This window comes from Sinocyclocheilus grahami, unplaced genomic scaffold (assembly GCF_001515645.1).
Source record: "Sinocyclocheilus grahami isolate Dianchi unplaced genomic scaffold, SAMN03320097.WGS_v1.1 scaffold1980.1, whole genome shotgun sequence".
NCBI lineage: Eukaryota > Metazoa > Chordata > Actinopteri > Cypriniformes > Cyprinidae > Sinocyclocheilus > Sinocyclocheilus grahami.
The window spans coordinates 92,905-109,948 of record NW_015507159.1 but is presented as its reverse complement, the minus strand read 5'-3'; the positions used below and the strand labels follow the sequence as shown (position 1 = coordinate 109,948).

The window sequence follows — 17,044 nt, the reverse complement described above, 5'->3', positions numbered from 1 at the left end:
AGCCTGTGCTTCAGTCAATGATGAGCCACAAACACTGCTGTTCTGCTGCTTTATTTAAAGACCGTAACTGTGGCGTTGCTGATACAGTAATGATCTCTTTGTTACTTCGTCTCACACGTGTGCTGTAGCTAACAGTGAACTGCAACGATTTGAGTTAAAGTCATGTTTTTAGTTATTTTGCTGTTACACATTAAGTGTTTGCAGTTTTATACTAAGAAATATTCCTTCTCAGTGGACTCAAATTAAATAAGTTTGCAGTACTTATATCGTATGAACGCTAGTTTTTAAACTCGAACTGTTTGAAGCAATGGGAGCGGAGTTAATTTCCATGGTAGAATTACGGTAAAACACTGTGAAAAATTTAGAGTTGTAAATTAACGGTTGAAAGCTGTAAATTAACAGTACCTTACTGGCAACCCTGCTGCCAGTAAATTACTGTTATTTAACGGCACAATTTTTTACAGTGTGGCTTGGCACTGCAAAGACGATCAGCTGTATCTGGAAATAAAGCAAAACAACAGAGAACAAGCAAAAGTCCTCAGATGCCGTGCTCATTATTTATTTGATCTTTATTTATTTTATCTTTGATAAAACAATATTATCAAAAACGGATAGTCAAAAAAGTGGAAAGAAGTTAAGGTTTAGGACAGTCAACAAAACAGAAGAAGAATATAATTTCCCCCAAACTGCAGTTGAACAAGACTTTTCAGATCTAATCCAACAGGATATTTACACACATAAACCAGGAAATGGAGTGCTACTAGAAACAATGATGAGTTACATGATACATCACAACAATGCTGTGCTGCTGAGCTGCAGGATATTGTGAGGATGATAAAGGGTTGATCAAATTCTGAGATCGCTCTGAAATCATTCTACTAAAATGATAAATCAGTGCAGTAAAAAGGTCTTTCAAAAAATTACAAGAAACGGTTGAACAGAAACTGTCAAGTGCACGCTGTGCATTATTATCATCATGGACGTGGGCTCCATTATATTCACATTATAGTGCAGTGATGCTAGATCGTTTAGTTTTGCTCAGAAGTCTGCTTTAGCTGACTGAACCATTATAACAGACCATTACGGTAATTAAACAGACATTTACTTTTCACCTGCCCTGTCGGTCACTCTTTCCTAACAGAATCACCAATATAAACATGACAAAACCAAAACAAACGATGAGCAAGACTTTATTTTTCTCCATGAATGATAGTTTCTGTTCAACAGTCAGAATAACTTTTGCTGGGACGACACGCAACGGTGAGGTCTGATCTTCTGGGATCACAAAGGGAAAGAGATCCTTCTCCAAAGGCACTCTAGAAAACCCTGCAATATATGAATCATTCCTGGCATCAGAAAAGCTCACCGTCCTCCAGCGTTTCTTTTCCCCAGAGTCTTCATGAACATAATTAAGCTTTACTCTCACTACCTGTGGGTTTCCCTTTATCTTTAATCTCGACATCCCAGCAGTCATCAATTCGTACAAGTCTCCATCGCGTCTGAGACCCCAGAAGCCGTTTTCAGGGGTCAAAGGTTGTGTAGTAGGTTTACCCTCCAATCCAAAACACACTCCAAGACTCCAGTGGTGACTGTCTCCCACCTCAATGTCCCACGTGTGAACACCATCAGCATATCCCACGCTCCCCAACACCACACGGCTCCTGTGCAGAGGAAAAGCATTGGGTTCGTCCTGCCGACGGACACGTGAGGTCACAGAGGTCAGATCATCTGACACAGAGATGTCTGGTGGAGCTGTGTTTGGATTCAGGATCACAGGGTCTGTGGAGAGTAGGGAAAGTCACTTGTGTTGATTAAGTAAGCAGTTCTTACAGGAATGAACAAGTCTAGTTCTCACAGTAAGGGCAGATGTCCTTCATCTTCTCCCACACTTGGTACTTCAAGTTACCCAGATGTTTGGAAACATCGATAAGAGTTACTGAACTCAGCTCCTGATCTGGAAGTGTGTATTTGGCTCTAAACACACACACACACACACACACACACACACACACACACACACCTCACAGAATAAGTTTGATGCAAAGCTCATGAATATTAAAAAAAAGAGGAAATATAAAAAAAATAAAATAATACCTGTTCAGAATGCTGTCATAATTCTAAGAAAATACATAGAAAGACAACATCCATTATAAAATAGCAATAAATTATAAACCATTTTATAATAGCATTATTACATGTACTTATATAAATATACAACGTTAAAAGTGGGTAAATGTAGTAGTTGCCATTTCTACCAGATCTGATTTTGTTGTGCCGTAGTCAGGTTGATTCTGTCATTTTAATAATATTTCACTAGAAAAACTAGTAGATTTAGATGTTGCCCAGTTGAAAACTTAAAGCACCTTAAACTGCTCTAGCTGATGTGCCAGCTTGGCCAGCATAGAGGTCACAAAATATTTTGTGAATTCATGGGAACATGCATGAAGAACATGGATATGTCAGAGCTGTGTGTGGAGTGAATGCCAGTGTGTGTGTGTGTGTGTGTGTGTGTGTGTGAACCAACTTGAAGAAACGTGATAGCATTATCCTCAATTTGTTGTTCCGCTTCTCTGACTCTATCAGAGAGAGACAGTATTCCTCCTTGTATTCTTCTTTCTATATGTCCTCTCTTTTGTTTCTCTTCTTCATTTAGAGCCGCTATCCTGCTCTCCTCCTCCTTTTTGAGGAACTGTTGGAGTTTCTCAAACTCCATCCTGATAGTTCTTTCTGTCATCTGAGTTTGAGACTGGGGAGAGATCACAAAACTGTTCAAATAATCCACAGGGAGAGAAGAAAAAATTCACAAATAATAAAAAAAAAAAGTGTCCGTCCATAAGGAATTATACGTATAAATTAAATCAGGGAAAGTCTGATTTCTCAATTCATAACACATTCACAATTTAGGAAAAATCAGCACATGTATAGTTTCTTCCTGACTCCATAACCTTTTCAAACATGTCAGACTTGTATCTCCTGTGCTATTTGTCAATTGAATGGGGACATATACATTTCTGAAACACTAGGTGATTGTTCACTTATAGGCCAAAGGAGAATTGATCCCTGACTGAGTCTGCATGGTTTCTCCTTTTTTTTCTCAATTTCTGTCACCTAATGGAGCTTGGGATCCTTGTCACTGTCATCTTTGGCTTGCTTAGTTGGGGCACTTAATATTCAGTACTATCTTGATTTGACCGCACTGACACCATCAGATGAGAACAAAATATGATCTGAATAGAGATGAATAACGACACTATTGTCTTCTATGAAGTTGCTGAGTTGAGTTGTTTCATAATTAATGAACTTTGCAACATTACGTCTGTTATTTTCCTGTTTATTACTGTGAAGCTGATTTGTATAAATCCTGCTAGAAGGTGACACTTCCATTTCTATTAATATTGTTACTTAATATTGCATTTTTATATTTCTTTCTACCCTTTTTTAATTAATTTAGGTGGACTCAAGCACCAGTTTAAACCAAGATGTACTTGCCAAAAACGATCATGTCATGTTTTGAGTAACCAGTCAGCCTACAGTCGTCAGTTGGGTGTAACCTGAAAAGCTAACTGTAGTTTTATAAAGAGAACATCTGTGGAATCTGTAGCTATTGTTGTACTACATGAGCCTCACCTGAACGTAATTGGAGATTTTGCTATCCCTTGATGTACCATTTTGTAATGATAATAAAGTTTTTCCAGCCGAACGAAGAGCTGCTTTCAGCTTCTCCTTTAAAGAGAACAATACACATATTCATACACATATCTGTTTAAACCTATTTGTAATTTTCTGCCATACCTATGCATTTAATAATTACATAAAAAAGAAATATCCTCTACCTTGCGTTGTCGTAGAGCCTGATGTAGCGGTTGTGTTTCGTGCCACCTGTGCTCATAATCCATGCATGTTGAACATATAGCCTTTTCATCTATTTCACAGAACAGCTCGATGTTCTCTCCATGTATGTGACACTTCAGTCCTCCATCCTCCTCTGTCCTCATGTTTTGCTCTCTTAGGTAAGACACACAGGCATTTCTCAAGCCCAGATTGGGCACCGGTTCTCGTGGTGATGCCAGTCGGCAGATGTAACATCTTCTGGAGCTGCTGGAGGTCCAGTGAGCATTAATGCACTGCCGGCAGAAACTGTGTCCACAGCTCAATAACACCGGATCTCTGAAGAGTTCAGTGCACACGGGACACGACAGGACATCCAACAGAGACACAGCCATCAAGACAGACACAGAACACTCAGATTAAATTATTCCGAGATTGAACATTAAAAAAATCTGAATTCAAAGTGATGAGAAGGAGAACAAACAAGAAGACAGAGCAAAGGTCAATGACTTCCTTATATATGCCCAGCCTCCCTTTTTTAAATTTTTTTTTTTAAGGAGGAGTTAGAGTTTGATAAAGGTTATTGTTTATCACACGATTTGTTAATCATTAACGTGTCATGACCCGTTAATGATTAACATACCTATGAAGGTGATTTGGATGTAAAAAGGAGTCGTTTCCTTTATATTTTTGCTGATATTTTCAATAGATTGTTGTTCACGTGATATTTTATATCATGACATAATACAATTTCAGGATTTTTTTAAATGACTTGAATATTGAATTAAATCATCTACAAACCCAGATGCAGAAGCATGAACAGGAGCACAGGGACAAAGGCATGGTAACAGATTAGAAAAGCTTTATTGGACACTTCGAATGCGACCTTCTTTCACAGGAATTTGGAGGATGCATGAGGTGTATCCTTCACTGCTACAGATAACCCACAATTCTTTGTCACCATGAACAACCGTTGTTAATTTGAAAAATGCCGGAGCCGGCAGCTGTAACGTACACACAAGCGCAGATGTGGAGTTTACAACTTACCTTAATTCGCCTCGGGAAAAACGGATAAAATTTGTTTTTAATAACCTCATCCTTTTTTTCTCTAATAGATGCCTGCTGTAGGTACGCTGCAGCTCCTCAAACATTGAACAAAATAAAACAAGTAAAAGCATTTTTTTTTTTCAAATTACTTTCCAAATGTAGAAATAATTTTCCTTCATTTAAGTAGTGTGAGAGCGCAACGATGCTCTAAATGTGTTGGCATAGCAATGTGATACTTCCAGTTTCCCTTCCTACAAAGGCCGTTTCGTTTAATTCTAGGTTGAGGACACTTCATATATGCATCCTACAGAGGATGCGACCTACAGAGGATTCAACCTACAGAGGGTGCAGCCTTCTAAATGAGACACAGCTTATATTGGATGGAGGCGACTTCTTATCAGTTAACTTATAGTTAATATAGTAATATGGTAATAGTATATAAGAAAATGTTTTTCACGCACTGGTAAAGTTGCAGATTTTGGGCTACTTTCAGACGAGGGGGGAAATAAACATCCAAAATAATCATTACATTTTTATTTTATTTTAATTCAACTATATGCATGTTTCACTTTTTATCCGTTTTATATCCAAAAGTTTTTTCTGGTACCCCAAACCGTATTAAGAGTCTAAAGCAGAGTGTATTGAATAATCTGAGTTGTGTATGTTTCAATGAACAGACTTCATCTGACCAGCACAAAAAATAAATAAATAAATAATAATAATACCAATGGAAAATTACTGCTTCACGTCATTGAGTGTGTAAAAACCTGAAATGGAGACATTCTCTGATCTCTTACTCATGAACACAAATATCTCTTGAAACCACACCATAAGAATAAACAAAAATATTATATAATATAAATGACTAATCAGTGAATAAATCAATAAAATTATTATTTTAAATGATCGTATCATTAAATGGAATAATACAATGATTAAATGATTATAAATGAATGAGTATAAAAGAAAGAAAATAAATCAGCGTAGATATATGATTGCTCTCTTGAAGTAACCCACACAAATTGCTATGAAGAATCCTCTAAACCCTCAAATTACAATACATGTCTTTAGAGAAAATTAGTCATTTTATCAAACTTATCAAGCAAACAAGATACGCAGCAGATATTCTCAAAATGAGTTTTTTTTTTCTTATGCACAGAATTTTTAACCTGATTTTATTTGATGTTTTAGATTTCTGTTCTTTATTATTAAGAAATTCATGTAAATGCACGCACATTTAGTTAGGTAATGCCTCATTTGCATATTTAAACAACATTTCAGAAAACTTGAAATATAAGACAAATTTCTTAAAGGGGTCATATGATGCTATTTTAAAGATCGGTTCTGCTGCTTTATTTAAAGACAGTAACTGATACAGAGTTGCTGATACAGTTATGATCTCTTTGTTACTTCATTTCGCACATGTGTGCTGTAGCTAACAGTGAACTGCAACGATTTGAGTTAAAGTCATGTTTTTAGTTAATTTGCTGTTACACATTAATGTTTGCAGTTTTATACTAAGAAATATTTCTTCTCAGTGGACTCAAATTAAATAAGTTCGCAGTACTTATATCGTATGAACGCTAGTTTTTAAACTCGAACTGTTTGAAGCAATGGGAGCAGCGTTAATTTCCATGGCAGAATTACGGTAAAACACTGTGAAAAATTTAGAGTTGTAAATTAACGGTTGAAAGCTGTAAATTAACAGTACCTTACTGACAACCCTGCTGCCAGTAAATTACTGTTATTTAACGGCACAATTTTTTACAGTGTAGCTATATGGAATAATTGTTTTAGAAATGCAATTTAAGCCCTTTGGTTTACACTATTTTCGAACAGCTAAGAGCAACATTATGCTTCTTGGGGCTGGAAGTTCACACCTCTGAGAACTTACTTGATCAAAACAAAGGTATCCCCTTGCACGAAGAAATAGAGGCTACACTGTAAAAAAATTGCTGTAAAAAACTGCCATATTCTGACAGTAACATCCTGTTTTTTCATTACAACAGTAAAAAAAACAATGCATTCTGGGTAATATTTTTTATTTTCGAGAAAGTATCCTTCTGCAGTCCTTGTAGTAACAGCGTTCAGATTCGACACTCAGAGACTGTTTCAAATCACACCCTACACCCTCATTCACTATTCCCTACATGAGTTTACTAATACAGTCCACCTGACAGAGAGAATGAACACTAATGAGTGAATTCAGACAGTGATGAACAACTGCTGTTAACAAGCAGAATCACTGAAGAAAAGAGAAACACAAGAACTACAACTGACTTCAGACACAGACTTAGATGAAATCAACTGAAATAACAGCAGAACACGATCAAACAACTCCACACACAGCATTACAGTTTGACTTTATTTCTGTCATATATCTACAAAATTACTTGAGAATTGACAGACATTTAGATGTTTTATTAAATAAGTTTTGTGTGACCAATATGGCAATTAGCGTTGCTTTAGTTGGCCTCTTAACCCTTTTATTTGTATTTAACACTAGATGTTTTCTAGATACTGTATCTGTTTTTATAATATGCATTTGTTATAGCCTAAGAAGCCATGAATTATTGAAATCCAATGTTTTGCATTATTTAGATTGCAATCACTATGACACAGCCTGCTTGTCTGTTTGCAATCAGTTCAAATGTTTGCTGACAGGTCTGATATTTTATCAAGCACATGCAATTTATATTATGATACTACAATAATAATTAACTTTTATGATAAATTGTAAAGTATTTTATTTGCATACAGACATCAAGAATCAGCACATGAATCTCAACAATGGTGCGTCAAAAGCTTAATGCTGCAGTGCATGCTGGGTACCAGCAAAGTACAAAACTCATCCATGACTCCCAGCATGCATTGCGACATGCATAAATTATGCCACAGAATTGTCCACTTATTTTTTTTAATTCTTTCTATGTGCTTATATTTTTGCTTTTCTTTTTGTGTTGCGTTATATTAGCATGCAGAGTTGGGACTTTCAAGTCACAATCAAGTCTTCAAGTCATATCCCAAGTCCTCAAAGAGTTAAAGTTAATGAGATAATTAAGTGACTAATTAAATGATGATTGTGCATTAGTGATGAACAGCTGTTGTTATTGAGAATTACAGAGGATCAGATGTTGATGTTTTATTGGTTAAAATGATGGCACCATCATGAAGATCAGTGTTTGCTTTAGTTGGGCTCTTGACCCTTGCATTTGCGTTATATAGATTTCTTTATAGCAATGCATGTGGTATTGTGACGCAGACAGGTCAGTGCTATGCAGTGAACAGCAGTTAACTGTATTTTTGAAGATGAACTAATTTTCTTTAAGCATAGTCTGTAAATGCTGAATGGTTCTGTTTTATGCATAAATAAAAGATTACCCCTGTGTAACTTAAGCATGTTAAACAAGGTGATGTTGCTATAAAGTACAATGAATTAGATTTACATCTTTGTCATGTTTATGACTATTTAGTCTCTAGTGATATTTTTAGACACACACAGACATCAAGAACCAGCATATGAATCTCAACAATGGTGACAATCAACAAAATGCTGCAATGCATGCTGGGTAACCCCATAGTAAAAACTCCCATCATGCACTGCAGCATGAATTAATTATTGTCACCACTGTTGAGGATCATATGATAAGTGTTCATGTCTAAAAGCCTGAACTGGCATAATTTTATTTTATTCAATATGGAAGCGTGATGTAGGAAATTGTTTAGTGGGATTATTTTCATTTATTCCACAGTTCAGTAATATCTCAAATTCAGACAATAAACCACAGAATCCACTTTATAATGTTCATTCATCATGAGTTATAGGCAGAAAGTCTAATTCTGGTGATTTCAACCAAGGCTGAGGCTAAAGTCAGGTGTAGTTCTTGTGTTTCTCTTTTCTTCAATGATGTTGATTGTTAACAGCAGGTGTTCATCACTAATGCACAATCATCTTCTGCTGAGATCTTGAGAGATTTAATGTCTTCTTTTATTTCAGTTGATTTCATCTAAGTCTGTGTCTGAAGTCAGTTGTAGTTCTTGTGTTTCTCTTTTCTTCAGTGATTCTGCTTGTTAACAGCAGCTGTTCATCATTAATCACTTAATTAATCACATGATTATCTTATTAACCACTGATTCAGTATTACTTTAACACTCTGTAGTGTGCTCACATAAGTTTTCATTTGAAACTGAGGATTTTGTCGTGGGGTTTAAAGGGTTAATAACCACCAGCTTGAATGGTTTTGGGACGTGACCTAAAGACAACGACGAGTTAATAATATTGAGAAGCGGTTCTTCTGCTACAGGTAACAACTCTTTCAGTAATGTAGTGGGTACAGGATCTAACAGACATGTTGTTGCTTTAGATGCAGTGATACGTTTATTTAGCTCTTCCTGTCCTATAGCTGTAAAGCACTGCAGTTTATCTTTTGGTGTGATGAATGAAGCTGAAGTATTATACGCTGTAGAATCTACATTTGTTATTGTATTTCTGATGTTATCTATTTTATCAGTGCTCGGTCCTGGCAGCTTCTAGAGCCTGTCTATAGCCGTTCAAAATGTTTCTCCACGCAATTCTAAATACCTCCAAGTTAGTTTTTCTCCATTTGCACTCACGATTATGAGTTTCTTTCTTGAGAGAATGGGTATTGCTGTTATACCATGGCACATTACGTTTTCCTATAACCTTTTTTAATTTGACAAGGGCAACAGAATCTAATGTATTAGAGAAGACAGTGCCCATATTACTAGTCATTTTGTCTAGTTCCTCTGTATTTATGGGTACAGAGAGCAGTTGAGACATATCAGGCAAGTTATCTGTGAATCTCTCTTTGGTGGTTGGAACAAAGTAGTCATGTCTTGACTCACACACATTCTCTGTGGTGACAAGATAAAGGAAGTGAATGGTGACTCACGGCCACATAATGACACATAGCCTATTAGGATATAGAGATTTCTTAGAAATGACAGGTACAGACTGTGCATTTTCATGTTGCTTAGTTACATATGATATCCTGCCTAAATATCCTTTCACATGTGCATACATTTACATTTAGTCATTTAGCAGACGCTTTTATACAAAGCGACTTACAAATGAGGACAATGGAAGCAATCAAAATCAACAAAAGAGCAATGATATGCAAGTGCTATAACAAGTCTCAGTTAGCTTAATGCAATACATGCAGCAAGATTTTTTTTATTATATAATAAATAAAAAGAAAACCTATAGAATACAAAAAGATTAGAGAAGCTAGTGTTATTTATTTATTTTTTAAAGGGGGTCATATGATGCTATTTTAAAGATCATTATTTGGTGTAACAGAATACGTTGACATGCTTTAATGTTCAAAAAACACATTATTTTTCAAATACTGTACATTATTGTAGGTCCTCTATGCCCCGCCTCTCTCAAACACGTAATTTTCAACAAAGCCCCCTCCTTTGACAAGCACAGTCTGCTCTGATTGGCCAGCTGACCCAGTGCATTGTGATTGGCCGAACACCACAAGCACGCGTCGGAAATGTAACGCCCCTTACCATAATCGCGAGCTTCAGCTTTCAAAGTAAATATCAAGACAGTTAATAATGTTGTTAGTTTTACCATCAGTTCAAGCCCGAAAGGGCAACAGAGTCACAGACACAGTGATGATGTCACTATCAGATTTCTATCACTATCAGGTTAAGACAGCTGATGTGCTATGATTTCTGACAGGCAGTTTACCCTCCTGTGATGTGACCCTGTTCCCCTCACACACACACACGATGCATTACTCTGCGCTGCGCAAAACTCCGCATTTGAACAGTCAATAGCAAATACTTAAACTAAATAATATCTCTTTGGATTTGAGACTTTAGTCTTTGCAACTTTACAGATCTTCTTTATGCACCAAGAGCTTGTAACACTCCAAAGAGAAAGGGAAACTTGAAATCGCATCATATGACCCCTTTAAGAAAATAAGCAGTTAGTAAATAAATAGAGTGCAAGTCTAAAAGGGGCGAGTGTTTTTTTTTTTTTTTAATAAAGAATCAAATAAAGATGGAAGAGATGTGTTTTTAGCCGATTCTTGAAGATGGCTAAGGACTCAGCTGCTCGGATTGAGTTGGGCAGGTCATTCCACCAGGAGGGAACATTTAATTTAATAGTCCGTGAAAGTGATTTTGTGCCTCTTTGGGATGGCACAATAAAGAGACATTCACTTGCAGAACGCAAGCTTCTAGAGGGAAGATAAGTCTGAAGTAATACACTTAGGTAAAGGGGTGCAAAGCAAGTGGTGGTTTTGTAGGCAAACATCAATGCCTTGAATTTTATGCAGACAGAGAAGAGAAATGGTCCAGGAACTGAGCCCTGAGGCACCCCAGTAGTTAGATGTTAAGACTTGGACACATCACCTCTCCAAGATATCTTGAAGGACCTATCTGAGAGGTAAGACTCAAACCACTGGGGTGCGGTTCCTGAGATGCCCTTTGCAAGTAGGGTTAACAGGAGGATCTGGTGGTTAACTGTTTCAAAATCAGCGGACAGATCCAACAGGAGAAGTATTGAAGATTTGGAATCCGCTCTTGCCAGTCTTAGGGCTTCAACAACTGAGAGCAAGGCAGTCTTGGTTGAATATCCACTTCTGAAACCAGACTGGTTGCTGTCGAGGAGGTTGTTCTGTGTGAGAAATGCAGAAACGTGGTTGAACACACTTTGTTCAAGTATTTTTGCAATGAACGGAAGAAGGGAAATCGATCTGTAGTTCTCTAAAAGCGATGGGTTAAGGGTGGGTTGCTTAAGTAGTGGGGTTATATGAACCTGTGTAAATGCTGAGGGGAAAACACCAGTGTGAAGGGATGTGTTAATGATGTGAGTGAGTGCAGGTACAACTGCATGAGAAATGGTTGAAGGAGATGATATGGAATAGGATCAAGCGGACAAGTAGTAGGCTGATTAGAAAGGATGAGTTTGGAGACTTCTGCCTCAGAGAGTGAAGAGACGGATGTGAATGAGTGCATGTTTGCTGGTAAGACGTGCTTGACCAATTGTGGTGTGGAAAATTGTGCACTGATGGTTTTAATTTTATTTATGAAGAACGTGGCAAAGTCATCCGCTTTTAGAGATGATGAAGGAGGGGGAGGAGGAGGACAAAGGAGGGTGGAAAATGTTTTAAAGAGCATGCGAGAGTTAGATTAATTGTTAATTTTGTTATTATAATATGTCCTTTTAGCAGTGGAGACATTAGCAGAGAAGGAAGAAAGGAGTGACTGATACACATTAGGGTCAATAGGATTTTTGGATTTGCACCACACCCTTTCAGCAGCAAGATGTAAGAGTAGAGCAGAAAGTATCCGCAGCACTGTTAGCATCAAGAGATGCTAACTGTTTAGGGGGAGGAAGCAAAGATGAAACCATAGCAGATAGGGTGAGAGTGAACGTAGGTTACGTCGAAAGATAACATGTGGAGGGGTACGTGTTGTGTCAGGAACCATGTTGAGGTTAAGAGTGAGGAGGAAGTGATCCGAGGTGTGCAGTGGAGTAACCAGTACATGATCAGTGGAACAGTGTCGTGTGTAAATAAGGTCCAGTTGGTTGCCTGATTTGTGAGTAGCCGAAGTTAACACTCTCTTGAGATCAAAAGAGGCAAGCAGAGTGTGGAATTCTGCAGCCTGAGGTTTATCTAGGTGGATATGGAAGTCTCAAAGCATAACTAGGGGAGGACCATCCTCAGGAAAGGTTTAGAGCAGCACATCTAATTCATCCAAGAAGTTACCTTGTGGTCCAGGGGGTTGATAAAAAACTACAAAATGGATTTTAAAAGGGTGGATAATAGTTAATGAATGTGATTCAAAGGAGCTGTTAATACCTAGAGAAGGTAAAGGAATACATTTCCAATCATTAGAGATAAGCAGACCAGTACCTCCACCTGAGGTACCTCCAGTCAGACGGGGATTGTGGGAAAATAAAAAATTATTGGAGAGTGCTGCATGAGTAGCAGTGTCCTCTCGTTTGATCCACGTCTCTGTCAGGGCTATGAGGTTTAGTCTTGAATGGCTAGTAATAGATGTAATGAAATCTGCTTTGTTTACTGCAGACTGGCAATTCCAGAGATCAATAGACAAAAAAGTAGTGTATTAGCAGACATAGGCAAAGTGCGCAGGTGGTTAGGATTGCGCTGGCTATAGTGTGTGATGCGTGGTTTGTAAGTGGTAGTAATAGTAGGGATATGGAAACACATAGTAAGAGTTGGTCATAAAAACTGAAACAGAAGTAAAGCAAGGTGTAGAAAAGAGGATGAGTAAAATGCAATACTTATGTCCCTTGCCAGTGTCCCTGCACTGTGGAGTAGCACAGTAGAGTCAATGGTCTTTACACTCTTCGGTCTTCACACGAGGGCTGCCACGAGCGCTGCCGGGGTATACTAACCTTTTTTTATACCCGTTAGACAAAACAGAAATTGAATTCAGCTGAACACTCTTTACTGTTTCTCACAACAAAGGGCTAAGCAAGCGCACGACACTGACAAGGTATGCGATTCAGTACGAGACCAAATGCAACTTCAGCACGTCTCCACACAGTAAACAAAACAAGCGTTTCCTAGCAACGACAACTGCACTAAGCACTAATGAGACAAGAAATAAATAGACTTACGATCTGCTTTTAACTTCCGCTGATTGACTGCTTCTCTCAAAGAGTATTTTTTACACTGTATTTTGCTAACACAGTAAACAAAACATAAAAAAGCATACAAAAAAGTGTGTAAATTTTAACCTGTTTCCTGCAGTTTGTTGAGCTTGTTTTGTGATACATTATTTTGACAGTTTAGATGCAAAAGCCTCTAAGTGCTGTTTAAAATGTTCTTCTAAAATTAGCATTTTTATCAGGCTCCTATGTGTAGATTCAGCAATGTTTCCTGTGTAAAGACAAGTTTTGTTTCTAAAGAAAAACCCCTCACAGGCGTGGCAGTGGTTAGAGGAAATGCCTTTTAAAAAACAGCAGAGGAAGGATCTTCCAGTTTTCACAAGAAACAGCAGAAGAACATCAGACTTTTCTCGAGAACATAAACCTCTAACAATGGAAAACGCAGTAAGTAGACAATCCTTTACTTTCAATATCAAACTCCTGACAAACAAAAATTATGATATAGTGTGAACCAAAATGTGCTGAATATATTGTATAATTTTTAATGCACCCAGCTGTCATATGTTTACAGTATTGCAGCATTCTGATAAATATGAATATGAAAATAGTTCAATATAACAGCAGTTTACAACAAAATAGTTTCAGTCAGTAAATATATTTTGTACATGCTCCTTCTTTTTAAACTACTAGGTACACAAACAAATGGCAATTTTTTACAATTTAATTTACATTTAAAAATTTTAACAAAGTTTTAGCTAGAACTAACAAATTCAAAAACTGGTGTAATATTTGTAAATTATTAGCCAACATGTTTGCTGTACTGTATGACAGTATACTTAAATCCTTTCTGCATGACACGTTATTACTTCATTATTTGATTACATGACTATCAACATTATTGTGGATACTATTAGTATAATTCTCCCTAAATGTCCTTTACTTTGTGTGTTCAGTGTTTATTGTTCATGTGTATAGTGTGTATTTGTGCACTGTATATGAATATCTTACTAGAAAATGTACCTCTATTAACTGTACATTATCTTCCAGGCAAACTTCAGTCCAAGAAAAAATGCTCGCAAAGCAAAAGAGTTAGTCTTTGAAAGAAAATTCATTGCAATAAAGGATCTGAAAATGAAAAATGACATAACAGGAGAATCAATGTTCCGTTATCTTTCAAAAGACATCCATGAGTATCCTTCTCCTGTTGAGTTTCACATCACAGAAGTGGCTCATGTCACTAACAAGACTAGACATCCATTGATCTGGAAATCAGGGGGATTCAAGGGATTCAAGGGATTTGGTAAAGATTCGTTATCATGGTGGAGTCTGAAGATTAATGAAGCGGATATAAGTGCAGCAGAGGAGCGTTACCTCGAGAAATTGTTCCCAGACATAACCAAAGAAGAAAAAACAGTTCAACCGCCATTTCTGAGTGATTTCACCACATCACCCTTGTTCCTCAATGAATTCTCACGCTACGGCAACTTCCGCTTCACATTTCCTCTGACTGAACTGATGGAAGTCTACAAGAAGCAGACATGTGAAGGTCAAGAGCCAGTTCTCCGGATATATGAGACCAAACTTTTCAAGCAGGAGATTGAGTATGTTGTTCTTGTTCACAGCCCTGAGTTCAATGAGAAGTTCAGAGATTTTCCTCTGCTAACATCCAGCCCATTAGTTGCTTATGATGGACATCAAATTATCTGGACAGCCCAAGCCATTTGTGAAACTCACAAATGCAAACTAGTAAAAATGGAAAACGGTGTTCTGACAGAAACACTTGAAAAAAAGTACCAAGAGTTTTATGTGTGGGATCATGTTAGCCTTGTCTTTCACATCACTAAGGTCCTGACCTTCCCTAAAAGAAAGCTGAAGGCAAGCCTCAGTTGTTGTAAATTGGATCCAAATGTAAACCTTGCAAATGGAGAAAACTGCTCTTCCCTTGATGAAGCTGAGAAAATCATTGAAAGTTTGCTAGTTGATGAATCTGAAAAAGAAGATGAAGAATAAGAAAATGAATCTGTGGAGGTGAAAATGGAAGTGGACTAAATGTGTTCAAATTCTGTAAGAACTTTTACACCTGTGTTTTTGCAGGGTTTTGCCCTTCCTGATAAATAGCTTGAGGTGAGATAAATAAGGTAAATAAATAAAAGGTAGAGGTTGATTTGTATCTTACTTATATTTGTTACTTGTCATTTAGAGGCTATAATAAGATAAAAAAAATAAAATGTAAATATTTGAAACTCTGTGGATCAATAAAAACACACCTGGATAACCTTTTTTTTTTCTTCTTTAACCTAAAATGCTCTTTGTCATTCACCGACCTGGTCATTATTGTTTTACACTCTCACAAAGATTAAAATAAAGTTTTTAATTTGTATTGTTGTGCTGGCAACTACCCAGAAGGCCTTGCAACTTTTGTCTGTATATAGAGTGGGGGAACTATGACGTCACTTTGTAGGCAAAAACCCAGAAGCGAGTTAGTATTTTAGCACTTCTGGTTCCTTCGTCCCATAGTCAGTGTTTTTTTTTTATGGGAGTTTGGTTAAATCCCCTAAAATAAGGTCTGTGGTTCACACAAGCTCAAGATCCTTTCACATTTTATTCTGCGACATAAAACACACCAGTTACACCCCACTCGTGATTTTTTAAAAAATGGTTATGTTTCTTAAAAAAGATGGTTGCTAACAAGTTGCTAAATGAAACAACAGGAGCTTTCGGAGACATTAAACGTCATCACACCCAACAGTTTATCAATTTAGAGTATTTTCCAATTGTAGAGTAATTTATAGTACAATTAATTGCTTATGATGGACATCAAATTATCTGGACAGCCCAAGCCATTTGTGAAACTCACAAATGCAAACTAGTAAAAATGGAAAACGGTGTTCTGACAGAAACACTTGAAAAAAAGTACCAAGAGTTTTATGTGTGGGATCATGTTAGCCTTGTCTTTCACATCACTAAGGTCCTGACCTTCCCTAAAAGAAAGCTGAAGGCAAGCCTCAGTTGTTGTAAATTGGATCCAAATGTAAACCTTGCAAATGGAGAAAACTGCTCTTCCCTTGATGAAGCTGAGAAAATCATTGAAAGTTTGCTAGTTGATGAATCTGAAAAAGAAGATGAAGAATAAGAAAATGAATCTGTGGAGGTGAAAATGGAAGTGGACTAAATGTGTTCAAATTCTGTAAGAACTTTTACACCTGTGTTTTTGCAGGGTTTTGCCCTTCCTGATAAATAGCTTGAGGTGAGATAAATAAGGTAAATAAATAAAAGGTAGAGGTTGATTTGTATCTTACTTATATTTGTTACTTGTCATTTAGAGGCTATAATAAGATAAAAAAAATAAAATGTAAATATTTGAAACTCTGTGGATCAATAAAAACACACCTGGATAACCTTTTTTTTTTCTTCTTTAACCTAAAATGCTCTTTGTCATTCACCGACCTGGTCATTATTGTTTTACACTCTCACAAAGATTAAAATAAAGTTTTTAATTTGTATTGTTGTGCTGGCAACTACCCAGAAGGCCTTGCAACTTTTGTCTGTATA

At 36.9% G+C, this 17,044-nt stretch overlaps 2 protein-coding genes across 2 annotated transcripts; one reads left to right on the top strand and one right to left on the bottom strand.

Annotated features, from left to right (window-relative positions):
- Positions 1-852: 852 nt before the first annotated feature.
- Positions 853-4,223, bottom strand: LOC107573581 (nuclear factor 7, brain-like). The gene is made up of 6 exons (XM_016260010.1): positions 3,834-4,223; positions 3,628-3,723; positions 2,525-2,746; positions 2,095-2,117; positions 1,856-1,974; positions 853-1,779 (listed from the first exon to the last, which is right to left on the bottom strand). The coding sequence occupies exons 1-6, from the start codon at positions 4,221-4,223 to the stop codon at positions 1,109-1,111; spliced, it is 1,521 nt and encodes a 506-aa protein (XP_016115496.1). The 3' UTR covers positions 853-1,108.
- Positions 4,224-13,853: 9,630 nt separating this feature from the next.
- LOC107573582 (uncharacterized) lies at positions 13,854-15,759 on the top strand. The gene is made up of 2 exons (XM_016260011.1): positions 13,854-13,936; positions 14,540-15,759. Exons 1-2 carry the CDS (start codon positions 13,925-13,927, stop codon positions 15,500-15,502), a joined length of 975 nt encoding a protein of 324 aa, XP_016115497.1. The 5' UTR covers positions 13,854-13,924; the 3' UTR covers positions 15,503-15,759.
- Positions 15,760-17,044: the final 1,285 nt, after the last annotated feature.